The sequence below is a fragment of the Canis lupus genome, chromosome 30 (genome assembly GCF_003254725.2).
Source record: "Canis lupus dingo isolate Sandy chromosome 30, ASM325472v2, whole genome shotgun sequence".
Lineage (NCBI taxonomy): Eukaryota > Metazoa > Chordata > Mammalia > Carnivora > Canidae > Canis > Canis lupus.
The window spans coordinates 36629954-36649316 of NC_064272.1; the positions used below are offsets into that span (position 1 = coordinate 36629954).

The 19363-nt window shown below is 40.3% G+C and overlaps 1 protein-coding gene across 5 annotated transcripts in view; it reads left to right on the forward strand.

The window, feature by feature from the left end:
* Window positions 1–503: 503 nt before the first annotated feature.
* Window positions 504–19363, forward strand: part of NEO1 (neogenin 1) — a 235935-nt gene continuing 217075 nt past the window's right edge. For all 5 annotated transcript variants that reach the window (XM_025472233.3, XM_025472235.3, XM_025472234.3 and 2 more), the window contains exon 1: window positions 504–969. In XM_025472233.3, coding sequence (XP_025328018.1) covers window positions 828–969 — 142 coding nt within the window. In that variant the 5' untranslated portion in view covers window positions 504–827. The remainder of the gene's footprint in view (window positions 970–19363) is intronic.

A 19363-nucleotide genomic window follows, 5' to 3' on the forward strand; every position in this document is an offset into this window, starting at 1 on the left:
TCCCGCCAGGGCCTCCCGGGCGCGCCCGAGCTCCGCGCGCCGCTGCCCCCAGGTCTCCGCAGCGCGGCGCGTCCGCGGGGGGGGCGCGGGGGGCGCAGGGGGGGGGCTTCTCCCCGGAGCGCGCGGGAGGAGGAGGAGGAGGAGGAGGAGGAAGAGGAGGAGGAGGAGGAGGAGGAGGAGGAGGATCCGCTTCTCCGGGTTTCCCTGACGCCAGCAGAAGCGCCCAGCGCGCGCGCCCCGCGCCCGTCCGCGGCTCCGGGGAGGGGGGAGGGAGGAGGAAGGAGGGGGAGGGGGCAGGGGAGCGGCCCGAGAGGCGGCCGCCGCGATTGGAGCGGGGGCGGGCCGCGCTCGGAGCCCGCGCGGAGGGGAGGGGGGTGCGGGCGAGGGGGGCGCGCGCCTGCGCGTGCGCGGGGGTGCGCGCCCCGGGCCCCCGCCCCCCGCCCCCGCCCCCGCCGCCCGCGGTCTCCGCCCCCCTGGCTGGTGTGTGTGCAGCCGGAGTCGGCGGCGGGTGGCGGCGCCTGGAACCTGGAGACCGACCCCCCCGCGCCCGCCCGCCCGCCCGCCAGCCCGGCCCGGAATGCACTGACTCCCCCTCCCCTCTCTGCTCTCCTCCCCTCTCCGCCCCCCTGCAGGAGGTGCAGGAGGGAGGCGCCCCCGAGTCTCCCCTCCCGCGAGAGGGGCCGCGCGGGCCGGGCCGGGCGCAGCGGTGGCGGCGGCGGCCGCGGGAGCCGAGCCTGCAGCGAGGGACCGGCCGGGGCGCGCGCAAGGGAAGGCGGCGAGGGCTCCGCGGCGCTGCCGCCGCCGCCGCCGCGGCTCGCGGGGCAGAGATGGCGGCGGAGCGGGGAGCCCGGCGGCTCCCGGGCACCTCCTCCCTCCGGCTGTGCTGCCTGCTGCTGCTGCTGCCGCTGCTGCTCGGGCGCCCGCCGTCCGCCGCGGCCGCCAGGAGCGGCTCCCCGCCGCAGTCCGCAGGTAAGGGGGGCGCGGGGCCCGGGGGGCCGGCTCCAGCCCCCGCTCCCGCCCCCGCTCCCGCACCGCGGGCTGCGGTGTTTTTGTGCAGGATCCCGGCGGAAGCGTGCAGGAACTTCTCCGCCTGGGCTCCGGCTGCCCGAGAGAAAGGGGGTCGCGCGGGGCGGGGAGCGAAGCGGGCGGGCGGGGGAGGGGCGGCCGCGGGGGGCGCGGCGGGGGCGCGGCGGGGGCGCCCCGGTCCGGCTCCGCGCTTTGTACCCGGAGGCAGGTTCACCCCTCGCCTCGCTCCCCTCCCCCAGGCTCATCCCACTTGTAAGAGTGGGACATTCTTGTGCTCAGCACAAGCACCAGTAGAGGCCACTACACACCTCATTAAATAAACAATCGCACGGCCAATTCATTAATTTTCAGGAAAGGGAGGGGAAGCGGGGGGCTTGAGCTCCCCACTCCCGGGCTCGGGATTTCCCAGCTGAAGCCCCCGGGAAGCGCAGGCCGGTCTGGGCGGGGAGGGGGGGACTCCTCGAGCGGGGTTTGCAGCCTCGGGGCTGCAGGAGAGAAAGGGGGTGCCCGGAGGGGGGGGGCGCACGGTTGCCCCCCCCCCCCCACAGCGGCCTGTGTTGACCCCACGATGCGGGCGCCTTGCAGAACCGCTCCAGCCGACTCCATCTCTCGGTCTTTCCGTTATGAAATGCCTCCTTTCTGGGGATCACAACTATATTTACCGCCTGGGAATTGTGCTCTTAAGCTAGGGGGGTTGTCTAAGCATCGGATTTAAGGACTTTATGTTTCCAAGTGGCAGTGTATGTATTTAGCCCGGAAAGCCATTTTCAGGTGTTATTTTAGGGTATCGTGTGTTTACTGAAATGGTCTGCATCCCTGTTTGTTTGGGGGAGGGGGGCTGTGAGCAGACCCCAGGCCTGCCTGTGGAAGACCTTACAGTGTAGTTGAGCAGTTGAAGGGCAAAGCAGCATGTGATCCGTTTAACTCCTTTGACCAAGGTGGTGTATCATAAAACTTGACCCAACTCTCACCTACTACTACTAGCAGCATGAGATCTGAAATCTTTGCATTTGAAAGTCATCTGATCCGGCGCAGTGGCAGCTTCTAATCGCTAAACCTTTACCTGTTTCTTTTTTTCCCCTCCTCCGGATTCACAATGTATAGTATTTAAAATCCCACTGCTCACGTAACTTGACTGATAAACTTTCTTTTGATTTCCTTGCAGAGTATTATAAGCTCGTGGCTGATGCCAGTGTTAAAGAAAAGCTTTCAACCGGAGTAGGAGTGGGCATTATCTAAAACCCGGTTATAAGCAGTAGTGTTTTAGTATCAAGCCTGCACTCGCACACTCAGCCTGCACTTGGGTTAGAATACACATTTTGGGCCTGAAATGTAGGTTAACTGATCCAACCTTTCTGTTCTTGCCGATATGGGCAAGAGAGATGGAGCTATTTTAGAAGACAGATTCCGCCTTGCTCTTAATTTTATATGTAGTTCGGGTTATGTATGTTTTACGTAATTGGAGGAGTCTGTTTAGAATTTTGTAATTTTGTAAGTAAAAGTGCTAATCATTTTATTAGGTTAATAAAAGTAACACAAGCAGTCTCTTAGAAGTGGTTGAAACGTGTTATTTCAACACTGATTCAATCGATGGGCTTTTGTTTTGTGCTGATGAGGGGCAGGCATTGCTTAGGTGTATGTCTTGCCTTCGTGGAGCTTCCATTCTGGTGAATGGGTAGGAAAATAGCCGTTAGACTACTAATTGTGTAATTAAGTAATGTGATAAGCACGAGAAAGGAGAAGAGTGGTTTTTGAGAAAGTGTGTCCTGCCAGAACCTAATGTAATCCTGGTGTCAGAGTGTCTGAGAAGTGAAATCTGAGGGGTGAGGAGGCCTGGAGGTTGGGAAGGCTCACAGCTAGTTAGTGGCCTAGTGGGGACTAGAACATAGATCTGATTCTTAGTTCAGAGTCCTTTTCACAAGCCACCCTGCCTCATTCCAAAAGTGAAAGGAATAACTGGAATAAGAAAGGGCTGGTCCTTTCTGTCATCAGCTGCAGAGAGATCCAGGGAATTGAGAGCTGAGTAAGTGGAGACTGAAACAAGTGGTCAGTAGATCACAGGCCATTTGTCAGTGGTTTTAATTTTTTTATTTTTGTAGAGGGGTAGACTCAGACACCTTTCTGTAAGGGATTACACTGAGTAGGTGGTAGGGGGATGGGAGTATTTGGTAGAAAAAGAAAATTAGGGTATAGGACCGCAGGGATAAATGGGGGTGGTTTTCCAGTTTAGGATAGATGTTGAGGAGGACAAAAGAGATGGACGAGCTAGTGATAGAAAACGATCAGCTGCAGAGGGTCAGAAATGATTAGCACTCTGTATGGTTTTAGGAAAGAAGGAAAGGAAGATTTCTGAAAAGGTGGGTAGGGACCTAGGGAAGGATGTCAGGACAGAGCAGCCGGCCTGTGCAGTGCAAGTCTTCTCTAATCAGAGTGAGGGTTAAGGAGTGGATGGTAGACTTGAGATGCAGGAATGGGGAAATAGCAAAGTCCGTGTTGAGAGCTCAGTTGAAATCAGTTTGAATTTAAAGTAGACTAGATCAGCTCTTTCCGTGCTTTCTCCAGCAACTTTCTGTATGCCAAGAGCAGCCTTAGTGTAGTTTTAATACAGTTGCTTGGTTGCTTATGAGTTACATGAAATACGTAGAAACCTTTTTAAAAACTTTTACTAGAGTAATCGAATACTCCATTCATTGGTCCGAATACAAAAAAAGCGTTGGATGAAATGTCATAGTAGTGGTGAGACTAACCTCATCCTGTACTTGAGAGGTGTACTGTAGCTACATTTCTCCTATCAAGGGAAGAGTCCTCTGGCCAACATCCCGCACAGATGATGCGATCTGTCTGGATCATTTACTTGATGATGTGATTTGTTACCTCACAAGGTGGTCTATTCCTCTTTCGAATAACTTCTGTTAGTAGGTTTTGCTTTATGCAGAACATTTAATTTTCACCTTCCTATCCTTGATCTTCCCCCCCTGTTCTCTTGCCTTTTTTGGCATCACCCTGTTATTTCATCTCTTTTGTGATCAGTTTGTTATCGGTTATCTAAGTTTTTCTTTCACTCCCTTATTAAGTGGAGGTGTCAGAGTTGATCTCATTCTGTCTTGTCTTCATTTACTACCTGTAAGCTGATGACTCTCCTGGTCCACTCTGCTTTACGTGCCATTCAGTAGCTTCACTAAATAGGCACCTTAGGTTACAGAAGACCAAAGGTGAACTCATTTTTTGCTCCCCTTCCCTCCTCCTTTCCTCCTCCTCTTTCTCTAGACAGTAATAAACCAATTCCTGGCCTGGGGCTCTCAAATTTTTGAATGATTGCATGGACTTGTCTTCCTACCTTACCTGTCTTGGGCATCTCTGTGCGCCATTCACCCGAGGTGAGATCTAGAAGTCATCCTGGACTCTCCCCTTTCCCTCATTCCTATTGCCAACACTTCTTTTTTTATTTTTACCGCCTAGATATTTCTTGAATCTGAATCTTTTCATCCTTACCCCACCTAGACTAACAATAGTGGCTTTGTAATTAATCTCTTTATCTCCACGGTTACCCTCTGGACATCTGTCTTCCCGTTGGAGTGAGTTTTCTTACGTCTTTTTCTGAGCAAGCTACACTCCTACTTAATATCTCTTATTAGTGTTCTACAGCTCGAGTGTTAGAGTCTAAACTCTGGCATGAAGATTGCGAGGCCTTTTGTGTTCTTCACCACTGGCCTCTCTCTCACCCTCAATTTAAAGCCTCATTTCTTGGCACCTCTAATGTGTACCAGGTGTTCACCACTTCAGGTTTATTGCGGAGCTTCATGTCCCCATGCCTTTGACATGCTGTCCTTTCTTCCTTTTCTTTTTTTTTTTTTTCTGTCCTTCTTCCTGTTAATCCCACTTCTCACCTTGTCTACTTCTGAAATTCCTATTCATCATTCAGTGAATTTTTCTCAGCTATCTCCCTACCCAAAGAGAGTTAGAGTCGTCATCCTCTGTTCCCATAGCTTTCTGAGTACTTTTAAAAAATCTTGTGTTACTTATTTTCTTATTTCCTCAATTAGTCTGAACCTCTTGAGAATTGGGACTTCTTTTATTTACCTTTTGTATATCTAGTGTAGCATAGGCTTCTGGAACAGAGTGGATAACCAGTGAATGTTTGTTGAATGAATGTTGAATTGCCATTGTTTTTACTCTTTAGAGCCACATAGCACAAGTCTGATTTCTTTGTATGACAGCCTTTCACGTGTCTAATTAAACAACATTTGTGTGTAAGTATGTCACTTTCTCCTTCTCTTTCTAAATTAATTATCCTTTATTCCTTCGGCTATTTTTCACATTACTTAGTCTTCTGACCCTTTGTGAGTTCGGTTATCCTCCTCTGGATATGCTTCAGTTTTAGTGTGTATTAGGTTTATCATCTTTGGAAAGATCAATGATAAACAGAGACTGATGTTCTGCTCTGCTTTTCTAACAGGATGAGGTATAAAAGAATTTGTAGATTTCCAGGCAGAATGTTCAAAGGAAGTAAGAAATGTGGCTATTCTTGGCAGACCATATGAAAATTAGTATGTGATGTGGGATAGTGAAAAAAAGACTTAAGGTATGAGGCAGAGCATTTGGGTATCACTCATTCACTCATGGTTCCATACCGCCTCTTATATCTGTTGAGGGCTAAGGTAACCTTGCTTACCTAACTGGATTGTCGGAAGAATGAAATATAAAACTGCTTATAAGTTGTAAAGTACTGCATCTTTGTGGAATGATTTTAACATTTCTCTATGAACTTTTAAAAAATGTAATTCTTTTTTTTTAAATGCTGTAATTCTATTAAATTTTTTGAAAGTGTAGATTTTCTTCTGTTGATATAATTGATCACTATTGGTTCCTTTATGAGTTTTCTCTACAGTAATAAAAAATATTGGGGTAACATTAATCTTATATGTGGAGGCTCTAGGCCCAATTTAATAGTCTTTTCCCCAAACATTTTATCAGTGACTTCTGTGTTGGGAGGTATTTACCATGCCATTGGTAGGTGTTTTAGCTTCTAGGTAAAATTGCATCAACAGTGAGAACAGAAGTGATGACCATAGATAAGATCATGTTGACCAGATAGCTACCTGAGATGAGGGAAAAGTCTAGTGTTTATGATTCTTAAAAATTGACTTTGTCTTGGAACACAAGCCAGTGGAAGATATTAAAATATAACCCAAATTTTGGATTCGTTTAGAATGAAATTTTTTTTATTAAGAAATTTTAGAAATAAAAGTCATTTAGACCCACTGGTATAATTTTGGTGTATTTCTTTCTATTCTCCATTAATATGACACATCAGTTTTTACATTGTAATCCTGCCGTATGTGCAATTTTATAAGTAGATGTTGTCTCAACATTATGTCAGCTTTTTGTTGCTATATTTAAATAATTTTATTTTTAAAATTTTATTTTAAAAATATTTAAATATGTTTGAAGTAAAACAACATAGAAGTATTAGTTCTACCAACAAATACCTTTTTTACCCATAACTAACCACTGTTAGTATTTTTTTCTCTTACGTTTACATATGCATGTATAGTTGTATTTTTTACACATAAGCAGGATCATCCTACCTATTGCTTTTCAACTTGATTTTTTTTTAAAACAGTATGTTAGAGATCTTTCCAGTATGTGTAGATTTTCCTGTAACAATTACTGAAAATGTCTCCATAATATTCCAGTGAATTAATATGGCATTAATAGTGACCAATAAAAGTAGTATTTCTTGAACACTCCCTGAACTCTGGGCACTGTGCCAAACTCTTTTACATGCATTTAATTCTTTATGCCACATTGTGAGGAAGGTGGTAAGATCCCCCCATTCTACAGATGAAGTAACTGAGTCTCAAATATTAAGTGACAAAGGTCTTATAGCTCTTATGTCATGGAAAAGTTGTTATTTGAATCCAGGTCTTTTTTTTTTTTAAGATAGATAGATAGATAGATAGATAGATTTGTTTATTTATTTTTTTATTTATTTATTACAAATAGATAGATATAGAGAAAGAGAGAGAGAGAGAGAGAGAGGCAGAGACACAGGCAGAGGGAGAAGCAGGCTCCATGCAGGGAGCCGGTCGTGGGACTCGATCCTGGGTCTCCAGGATCACACCCCAGGCTGAAGGCAGCTCTAAACCTCTGCACCACCGGATCTGCCCTGGGTTTCCATTTATTAAAGAAGAGTAATGGTATCATTAAGAATAATACCATTTACTAGTACTTCTGCAACTTTTTCGAGGGATATTCACCTTTAATTGTGAACTTTGAGTACTTAAGTCCATTATTTTAAAATGCAGGTCCTATTGCTTCTCTGTTTCATCTGTTAACTGCAGGGGTTAATTACCTAATTAATAGGTAATTTCAAAGGTCCCTTCTACCTCCAAGTTTCTATAACCCTGGAGTCCATAAAATTGAGTGGTGGATATCTAAATGACCTCTGTTCAGTTCTTGTGTTTGAATACTGATCATTTCTGTTCTTGGATGCAAGAATTAACCTTTTATCATTCTTTGGATCTCCAGTTTTGGTACATCTTTTTTTTTTTTTTTCTGGTATGAAGTTGGGTATGACTGGGGAAACTGTGAGATAGTTGCAGTATTACTTGAAATATTAGATGCTTACTCTTAGGCTTATAAGTGACAAAAAGTAAATTGCCTAGGTTATAGATGTGGCTGAAACTAGCATGTTGTGATTCCTTCTTTTGACTCCCTTATGTAAAGAAAAGTGAGAGAGAGAGAGGTAGTGGTTACATATGTTTTACTTTATGGCAATCAGTACTTGAATTCTTCTTGAAAGGAGTTAGTAATTAGGCAGTCTGAAAGTCAAATGTGTGGGTTTTTTTTTTTTTTTTTTTTGCTTTTCCTCTTAAAAAGAACCGTGAAAATGACCTTCTTTAAAATTGTTTCATAGCAATTTTTTATAGCAAGAATTTTTAAATTTAATTTTCTAGTCAGACAGTTTTTCTGTAGCCAAAACTAAAAATTTAGGTAATTTAGGCTAGTTGCAAACATTTTATCAACAGTTGATTATGCACAAAACTATACACTGTGGAGGTCCTAAGATGAATTGGACATGGTTTCTATCCGTAGGAAGTCTTGGTCTAATAAGCAGAAAGAAGACATCCCCATAGATGATAGATAACTTGATTTGGAGGGAGAAAGTGTCATTACTACTGTAGGTAGAAAACCAAATTCTGGAATCACTGTGTTACTGTTAATCAAGTAGTAGTTCTGCTTTCTCTCATAATTTTGTTTCTGTAGCTTTTGAGTAGTCCTAACTTAGTTTTACCAACTCCATAGACTAGAATTCTCAGAGGGAGTTTTTTTTCATTTCCTCTAAGTGATATGGTTACTGGAATGTTTGAATATATGAGAATTCTAATAATGGAACCATCTGGGGTCAGCTACTTCCATGTCTTTGGGAAATGCAGGAATTGATTATACTGTTTTTCAGAATTTATTATTGGTCAGTAATAGCCAGTAAAACGGGGTGAATAAGTCCTGAGCAGAGTGAATTTTTAACATGATACTACATGGAAACTGGATACAGAATATTTGTTTCTTCAGTTGTAGAGTTAAGTGAATAAAAAATTGATCCCAGAATCCTGGGATCAAGCCCTACATCAGGCTCCCTGCTCAGCAGGGACCCTGCTTCTCCCTCTGCCTCTCTCTCTCCCAGCTTGTGCTCTCTCTCAAATAGATAAATAAAATCTTAAAAAAAACTAACCTAGATATATTTTGATACATAAGGCCTAGTTAAGCTGATAGCATTATAATTTATAAATTTAAGGATGGAATAACAAGTTATGTTTTATTGATAACTTTTTATTCATAGCATAACTTTTAATGTAACAATTAAGATTTAAGGATTTTTTTATGTTAATTCTTGAAAGCATTTGCAGTTTGAGATGGGGCTATTGTTTTAAATTTATGTGATGTTAACATCCAGGGGGATTGTTACACTTTTTATGGCAATAACCCCTTTATTAGTAGCCACTTCATCTACATAGAATTCAACCATATGCACCCTTCCCTGTAGAATATAACTAAAGACTAGGGAATAAGAAATAAATTCTCAAAGTTTGCGCATCAAAGTAAGTTTCTCAGAGCCCCAAAGGTTCTTGTTTAGAGCCTATTTACCTTTAATTCATGTGCATTTCTAACAGATTGTATTGATTTCTAAGCCCATTGCTGATCAAAAGTGGGCAGAGGCTATCTTGGGAAGGCCCCCTAACAACAGCAAGTTGTGACCTTTGTAAGGAAGAATATTTAAAGTAAACATAAGAATGCAAAGATCTTTGCTTAAACAGAAATCATTGTCTCAGCCATGTTGCAGAAAGTTTCTTTCTCCATCACTGCTCATGGGCATTGCCCTGCTCCTTGCCTTTTCTTTTCCCCTTATACTATAGATACAGTTGCTGTCTGGGAGATCTGTCTTCCCTTAGAAATCTCTGGAGTCTCATCTCACCTCAGAATAATATGGGCCAGGTTGATACCTGATTTCCTGATACAGGAAATGTGAATAGGAAGAGAGGTGAGGTGACAAGGCAGGGTTCCTTCTCTGCTGGCCCCTATCCCTCTGGCCATGGAATTTATCTTTTTTAGCAGCATCTCTAATCCTATTGCTAAAATTTATACTGCATTTGAATTTTTAATTTTGGGGTGAGGTTAATTGTTGGTTTGACTTTAAAAAAATGAAAGATACTATAAAACTTCAAACAGTATGTAGAATAAAAAGTGAAATCATGCACTTCAACCTTCTCCCCAGGGATAGCTACAGACTTTTTTTTTTTAAGATTTTATTTTGTAATTGGGGGAGGGCAGTGGGAGAGGGAGAAGGGGACTCCCCACTGCTGAGCAGAGAACCTGACAATGCAGGGCTCCATCCCAGGACTCTAGAATCATGACCTGAACCAAAGGCAGACACTTAGCCAACTAAGCTACTGCCCCTGGACTTTGTTTTATATATACAATTAAATATTTTCGATATCGATATATAATACATCCGTAACACCTAATACGTATATAAACTAACAAGTTGGGTTGTGCCGTGCATACTGTCTACTGACTTGTTTTATTTATTTTTATTTTTTATTAAATTTTATTTATTTGTGAAAGAGAGAGGTAGAGACACAGGCAGAGGGAGAAGCAGGCTCCATGCAGGGAGCCTGATGTGGGACTCGATCCTGGGTCTCCAGGATCACGCCCTGGGCTGAAGGCAGCGCTAAACCGCTGAGCCACCTGTTTTAGCTGCCTAAAACAGGCCACCTGCCCTGTTTTAAAGACATGTTTCCATGTGAGTACATATAAATTTATCACAGCTGTTTAGATAACTAAATGGTATTTTATAGATATATCATATTTTATTTAGCCAGTTCCAATTTGGTGCTTCCCAATTTCTTATTGCAAGTGTATGCAATAAACCCATTTTTACAAATATATTTGTGTACATGTTCAAATATACCATAGAATAAGTTTGTAGATGTGGAATTGTAGGGTAAAAGGGCCTGTCTTTTAAAATGTTTGATAGTGGTATGCCTGGGTGGCCCAGTGGTTGAATGTCTGCCTTTGGCTTGGGTCCTGATCTCGGGGTCCTGGGATCGAGTCCCTCCCTGCATGGGGAGCCTGCTTCTCCCTCTGCCTATGTCTCTGCCTCTCTCTGTGTCTCTCATGAGTAAATAAAATCTTTAAAAAATGTTTGATAGTTATTTCCAGATTGTTCCCCTAAAGACTGATTTACTCATATCAACAGCAAGTGAGAGAGTGCCTGTTTCCCTACACCTTTGCCAACATACTATTTTCAGACTTCTTAGGTTTGCCAGTTTGATAGATGAAAAAAGTGTATCTCTTTAAATTTTATATTTTAAAATTGTTAGTAGAGTTGAGCATCTTTTCAGATTTTTCTTGGTTTCTGAGAATTGTCTATTCAGATCTTTTGTTTATATTCCTATATTCATTCATGGATCATCAAGGTTCATTTATAAATATAAAGTAAACAATATATAATTAAGAATGGGAATAATTTAACATTTTATAATTGTCAAAACTCCCATAGTTGCTTGTGATTTTTAACTTAATGAGAAGTGAACTGAGTAATCAAGTCAGTCTACTTCTCTGATTTCTGCTAACCACTGCTATGCTCACTTAATATGGTTTCATAAAGCTTTCAAACTTCTATTTTGAAGGAAATAACTTAAATATTTTACTTATTGATTTTAATGAAAAATAGGAATTGAAACTGGTCCAGTACCTCTTTAAAGACAGGATGAGCAATTTTGGTTTAGAGTAAGTTCAGTTAATCAAAGACTTGAATGCCAGTTTGGCTCAAGGTACTGAAGCGGTTTCAAATGGAAAATGGGTTAAGAATGTAGCAGAAGAGACAAGTTCAAGGGACAGGGTATTATTTTCATTTTGGACACCTTGAGCCTGAGGTGCCAGCAGAACATCTTTGTAAAGGCATTAGAGAATTAGGCTCTGGTGAGAAGTCCGACTAGCTCTCAACACTCAAAATACAGGTTCAGGAATTACCTGGATAGAGGTTTGTCATGAGGGTAGATCATATCACTGAGGAAGGAGAAAGGAAACCGAGGGCAAAGACTTGGGCATACAGGCATAGTCGGGTGTCCAAAGGAAGGGAAATATTACCCTGTCTGCTGGAAAAAAGTGCCTAGAGTCAGAGATACATAACATAACATTGAGTTCATTGTCCCTATGGATATCTTATTCACAAACCTCTGTACGAATAAATGGGATAGTGGCAGAGTGATACTGGCTCTTTCCCCTTAGTGCCACATGCGTGGTGTGGCCCTGGGTTGCGGTGCCAGGGAGGGAGAGGGGAGGCTTACAAAGACAATTCTGAACAACTTGACATTTAAAAAAAAAAATACACACACACTTATATATATATTCACTTACCATCCTGCTGGACTGAGGTAAAAGATGACTGAGTAAATATGTGTGTCTCCCATAGAGCCTGGTTTATCTTAATCACTCATTAAACGTAAACCATTGTTATTGTTGCTTTTATTTTATAAACTGGATGAAGAGCCTAGCTAAAAGTACATGGATGTTAGATAGTGCTTACATAATTTGTTTTATATTTTTACTTGATGGCTGTGTATAATTAGATTGTTATAAGGATTTATTTAGTTTGGAGTATTTGGTTAAATTTCTTAGAGGAGGTGGGACTTGACCTGGTTTTAAAGGCATGAGGAGGCTTTTTAGATGGGAAGGTGTTTTTTTTTTTTTTTTTTTTTTTTTTTTTTTTTGTGACAAGGAGGATGAAGTGAAGAGCGGTACGAGTTGAGGCAGAGTAAAGGCAAAATCAATTGAAATGTTCTTGATCAGTGACCCATTTCTTGAAAGGTTCATTTTTTTATTCTGAAGTTTATCATTTGTTGTGAAGTGGAAAGGTGATCGTTAGATGATGAAATTATAGACCAGATAATTTTTTAAAGATTGCAGTTTCCTTCTAAAAAAGAAGCTAGAGACCCTGCTTGTTGCAGCATTTAATGCCTGAAAATCAGCTTCATCATTCCATATCTGCTTTTTAAGACATCATTTATTTCATGCTAGATGTCGTGGGCATCTTTTATGAAACACTGATTTCTCTGGAGTTTATTCAGAGTCACAGAAAGAAGCTTTGGGATAATGTGTATCTTGAAGTTCCGAGGAGTAAATCTTCGCCACTCTCGGAAGAAATCTTTGTTTTTTAAAAAAAAAAAAAAAAAAAAAAAAAAAAGGAAATCTTTGTTTTAAAAAAGATTTTATGGCAGTTTTGTGGAAGGGTGTACTTCTTTCTTCAGAGTGGCTGTAGTCAAGTAGAGATTTTGCAGTTTCAACCTTCGTCTTATCAGTGACTAAATCTTATGGCACATTGTGGTACTAACTTGGTAGTTCCATTTTGTTCACATTTAAAATTTTAAAAGTTGCCTCTGCATATGCATGATAACTTGACCTTGATATAAAACTCCTGCATCACAGTCTTTTTCTTTGAAAACTCACTGGACAGTTCTCCCTCTAACCCCCACGTTTAATGTTGTATCTAGTATTAATACCTACTACATCTTTTTAATTTTTTAATCTGCATATTTGTAGATTTTTTTTTTTTTTAGTGTATGGACTTTGAGATATAGAAATATAGAAGTATCCCCAGGATACAACTAGGTGGGAGTCTATTAATTGATTTTTTTCAACCTGGTACAGTGGAGCTGCATTTTAGTTAGGCATTAGATATAAAGACAGTGAGTAATGTGAAAACTACATAGTAACATTTCTCTTCAACATACCTTAGAAAAATCCCACATTGGAGGCTGATATTTCATCTCTCAATATGTTGGGCATAGTTTTTCCTTTTAGTGTTGGAACAAATTATATCCTTTAAGTACCAAATGAAGAGGAACACTTGCATTTATATTGTTCAAAAACGTTTTTTAAAACTCTGGTATTGTGGTGTGCTGAGATGCTCTTGCTAAGGCACCTGGAGCTGAGCTCAACTGGGAGAACAAGTTCATGGCTCAGATCACATGCTCATACTGAATGGAAGAGAGAATGGCTTGTTCTGTGTAAATTATTTCACATTCTCTCTCAAATGTGAATTCTTTTAACTTAAAATGTCTGTATGATGTGACTTCTCTGTTTAGTGAGTCTTTTTGTTCTGAATGCACACATCTCTGTTAGACTAGGACAGTTTTCTTATTATTACCTGTACTCTGGTTTTCTTTTCCTGGAATTCCAGAGATACTTGCTGTCTTGTCTCTTTCCTCCATGACACTCTATTTCTGTGTGTGTCAGTTGAGACTATATTAATAGATGCATACAGATTAGGAATTTTACTTTTCTGGTGAATGGACTCATCATTATCTCTAGTCATGCTATTTACCTTAAGTCTACTTTTTCTGATACTAATACAACTCTATCAGCTGACTTTGGGTGGTGGTGAAGTGTTTGCATCCTTTTATTTCCAGCCTTTTGTAGTCTATTTATGTCACTCATGTAGCATATCGTTAGGTTCTCTTTTGTAGTTAGACAGTTTTTGTCCTTTTACTAGAGTGTTCAGTCTATTTACATTTAACGATAATATATTTGACTAATATATATGGCTTTAAACCTTCCATTATTTACTATTTATTTCGCCTGTTTTTTGTTCTCATTTCTCTGTTTTCTTGCCTTTTGATTACTTTCAGTTGTGCAATTTCTCTCTCTTTTAGCTTATCAGGTATATATTCTTTTGCTGTTCATTTAATCTTTGACTTCTTTCTTTTACCATTTATTGGACAATGCAAGGCTTCTTAGAGTGCCTTAATTCTATTTGTCCTTCTGTGTCTTTCTCTGTTTTTGTTATTCTTGGTATATATTTTAGTTCTTTTTATATTTAAGATTTATAAGACATTATTATTTTATAAGTCATTATTCATTTAGATTTATTCCATATTTACTTTCTTAGTTGCTTTTCATTTCCTTCTGCATCTCTGAGCTTCTATCCAGGATCATTTCTTAGGCCTAGAAAATACCCTTTAGCATTTACTTAGGAGATGTGTCTGTTGGCGGTGAATTCACTCAAATTTTGTCTGTTTGAAAACATCTTTATTTCACCTTCACTTTTTTTTGGGGGGGGAGCAAGGGATGGGAGGCACTGGGTGTAGAATTCTAGTAGATAGTTTTTTCTTTTAGCCCTTTAAATATGCCATTCCATTGTCTGCTGTGCTCTATCATTTCTGATGTGAAGTCAGCTGTAGCCTTAATTTCCTCTTTGGTAGATAACGTGCTTCTCTCCCATCTTTCCTCTTTGATCACTTTTAAGATTTGTTCCATGGAACACCTGAGTGGCTCAGCAGTTGAGTGTCTGCCTTTGACTCAGGGCATGATCCTGAGGTCGAGGATCGAGTCCCACATCGGGCTCCTGCAGAGAGCCTGTGTCTCCCTCTGCCTGTGTCACTGCCCATCTCTGTCTTTCATGAATAAATAAAATCTTAAAAAATAAAAAAGATTTGCTCTTTATCTGTGGTTTTCAGAAATGTGACTGTGTTATACTTAGTTGTTATTTTCTTTGTATTTATCCTGCTTGTTGAGCTTCTTGTATCAATGGGGATGATCACTTTCATCAGTTTTGGAAAGTTCTTGGCCATTACCTCTTCAAATATTTCTCCTTCCCATTGGAGAAATTCACTTAGGTCTTTGAATCCTCATCACACTGATGGGTCCAGAAAGACTATGATTTTGTAGCTTATCTGCCCTCCTTGGGTTGTTAGGTTAAGAGCAATAGTCTCTTGTGACTTTCTACATTCTAACCAGAGGCGACACTCTTTTTATTAATTTTGTTTATTATTCAGTTATAGAATCCCCATTCAGTTTTCTTCTATAGTATCTAGGTTCCTGCTGAAATTCTCCATCCTGTATCCTTATTCTTTTAACACATTCTGTCGTAAGTGTTCCCATGAAAGCTTGCTTTTCTGTTATTTCTCCTGATTTAGGGGTTGCTTTGTCTTTTTTTTTTAAGATTTTTATTTATTTATTAGAGACAGAGAGAGAGAGAGGCAGAGAGGCAGAGACACACAGGCAGAGGCAGAGGCAGGCTCCATGCAGGGAGCTCGACGTGGGACTCGATCCCAGGTCTCCAGGATCACGCCCTGGGCTGAAGACAGCGCTAAACCGCTGAGCCACACGGGCTGCTGCCCTTGCTTTGTTTTTTTTTTTTTTTTTATGTGCCTGTTTATTTGTGATTGAGGGCCAGCAATTATGTATGAAAAATTATAGAAATAGTCTGAATGATGCTGTCTTTTCCCAGAAGGATTTACCATTGCTTCTCTTCTGGTAGGTGGTTATAGTAGAGACATAACAATCTCGGATCACTTTAATCTATTCAGAGATGGATTTCAGATAATTTCAAATTGGGCTTCAGACCTATGAGTTGAAATATTTTAGGTTTACTTTTACTTCGTGGATGTAGCCTTTTGAGGTCCTGATCCACAGCTTAAGGGGTTCACCCTCCTTCTTGGCAGGCCCTCATCTCATTTTTGTCTTCTCAGGGCTTGAGTTTGTCAGAAGCTGAGCTCATCTTCTCAGGCTCTTCAGCAGTAGTGGCCTTTGGAATCAGATACTTCTAGACAAGAAGCAGCTTCAAATACCAGATTTGCCTCTTTGGATTTTCTCATTTTCCTAATATTGGTCCCTTAATTTTTCATCACTTTGATTGCTTTCATACAGATATTTTTTGTATTTTGTCCAGTTTTTTTTTTTTTTTTCAGTTCCAGTGGAAGATTTGGCCTGAACTACTTAATCTGTCATTTCTGGGAGCCGAACTCTTGACAGTGCTCCTTTCATCTTTTCTCTTATTTGTGTTCTGTAAGAAATATTCAAGCTTGTCTGGGTTTTTTTTTTTTTTTTTGTCATGTTCATTCTACAATTTATTGCCTCTATTGTACTTTATTTTTTTTAAATGATTTAGTTTTTTGTGGCTGAGGGCTGTCTTTCCTTATTTCAGATTGTTTTCTCTTCATATCCACAGTATTCTCTTAAAATTTGGGGGGGATTTCTATGGTTGAGATTTCTCAGTTAGGAATTCTATGACATTTTAAAGTTTGTTCTCTCCCAGTGAATTTTCCAGGGAAATATTTTGCTCCAGTTAATAGAACAATCACTCCTTTAGCTTCTGGGTCTTTTCAGGTATCCATTGGAGCATAATTGTGAGGATGGAATGGTTTCTATATGCTCATTATTGCTGTGGAGATGGACTTTTTTGAACTTGCATGAGTTCCTGTTCTGATGTTTTAGGTCCAAATGAAAAAAATGGAAAATTTTAGATTTGCAATAATTTTACATTGCTAGATTATTGGTTTCCTGATTTGCAGAGATTAGGGGCAAAATAGAGTCAGACAGCTATGAAACAGTTGGTTATGGAGTTAGCAGTAGTGCCTCTTCTCTTTTTACCACATCCGTAAACTTTACTTAGCATATATCTACAACGTGAATGCTTTATCAGCCTTTTTTCTTGGACACTTCCTAGTCCATATATGGTTGGTACTCTTCTGTGATTTTTCAGTGGGCTACAGATTTTTTCCCCCAGATGTTTTCATTCGTTTTTTAAAAAAATTATTCCTTTGGTTATTTCAGTGGACATTGGGGTGGAATGTCAGGTAGGCATTAGTGAAATTTAGGAGCTCAGTTTTGCCATCTTGAATTGATAATCTACATTGTGTATTTTTTTTTAACTTGGCTTAGTTTGGTGTCTGACCCAATTAAAATAATAGTTTTATTATTTTCTTTTTACTTTTATGTACGTATAGGTTATAATTATGCAATTATTGAAGGACTAATAGACTAACTCTTATTTGTTAAGAACTCTTTGATAGAATGGGACATTTTTTATTCTACATTTTTGTGAATGGTGACTTTGTTTCCAGAGCTGTGCCAGACTTTGGGATTATAGACATGAGCAGGTCTCTTAGTCTTATGTACCTGTTCTTGAGGCAGAGCTACCTTTCTCTGAGGCTGAGAGACTAGGAGAATGAAAGTGTCAATGCTCATTTAAAATTTTGATTTTTTAAAAACCACTAGTTACATTGTTGAGTATAAATAAATATAAAGGTATTGATGATAATATTTATGTATGTAGAAAATGTTCCAGTAAAATCTTATTTACAATATTGGTTTTATTACCTATTTTTCATGTATAAAATAAATTTCAGTTTATTCTCTGACTAGGTGATCATGTATTATCAAAAAGTAGGGCTAATGTTATATATGTGATAGAATTTACTCATTTGTTACACATATATGGAAAGTAGGATAGCATAGCTTCTTTTTAAAAATAAGGAATCCAATTAAGAATTTAGTAAGGTAGGACATGAAACAGAGAAAAGTAGAAGTATTATATATTCATTATGCAACTTTTTACTTAGGAAAAGAATTAGGAATTTGCTTTAGCCTTAAATCTGGAGTTTGCCAGTCTGGAAACCATGTTTTGGAAGTGGTTTTGATAGATTGGATATAGAAGGAATTAGGAAAAGCAGATAGTTGGAGCCAAAAGGTGGATTGGAAAAGAAAATGGCTAGTGTCATTGTGCTGTTTAAGAAGCATCTGAGTGATTTCTTATTCACACGACTTGAGAAATATTTTCTAAATTTGAGGAAAAGCTCAGAATATTGCTTCTGAATTTAAAAGGAATAATATCTTTTTTTAAAAAAAGATCTTATGAGAGAGAGAGAGAGAGAGACAGGCAGAGGGAGAAGCAGGCTCCGTGCAGGGAGCTTGAAGAGGGAGAAGCAGGCTCCATGCAGGGAGCTTGACGTGGGACTCGATCCCGGGTCTCCAGAATCAGGCCCTGGGCTGAAGGCAGCGCTAAACTGCTGAGCCACCTGGGCTGCTTTAAAGGAATAATATCTTAAGATGAACTTCCTCTCCAAGGAAAAATACAATGCATACAATGGGGTAGTTGCTATTTAATCATTTTTATTTAAGAAGTGTCTTTTTATAGCTATGAACATTTGGACTATTGAAAAAGAACTCCACTTTTCAGGGAGTCTTTTATTTTAGTTGTTTTTCCATGGAAATAATCATATTTAGTGACTTTTAATGCTGCTTCAACTATAAAATATCATTAGAATTTGGACTGCATTCTATTAACATAATATCTGGGAGATTCAAGATTACAATTCATTTTTTTAGAGAGAAGGAGTGGGGGCAAAAGAGAGGGAGTCTCAAGTGACTCCCACCTGAGCATGGCCAATGCAAGCTCAATCTCACAGCCCTCAGATCATGACCTGAGCTGAAATCAAGAGTCGGAGGCTTAACTGAGCCACCCAGGTGCCCCAAAATTATAATGCTTTTTTTTTAAGCTTTAGTTGTGCTTTATTGACTGCTTCAACTTTTGGTAGAAAGTATTACATATATAAACTTTAAGGCATTCTTTTTTCTCAAACAATGAAATTCAGACTCATTCATTCAGTATAGTTTTGTCAGTACATGCTGCATACCAAGCTCTATATTGGGGCCATGAGGATGATTAAAACTTAAGCTGTATTCTGGTCAAGTTCACACTCTAGTGGGAATAGATAGGGAAGGAATGTATATGAGCGGGTGATTTGTGCTTTGCCAAACTTTAAGGAATTTGAAACTTCGGTAAAAGGTAATTAAATAACCTGCTATCATTATAATACATGCAAGAAAAAAACCCAAGTGCACTTGTGTGTGGAGGTGGTGATAGTCATGGTATTGTCTCACACTTAGGCTGTTATCATGTTCTAGATAGTGTACCAAGATAACCTGGATTACGATGATGGAGGTGGAGAAAAGTTTATGGAGTGGGAAGATATATAGGTGATAAAATAGA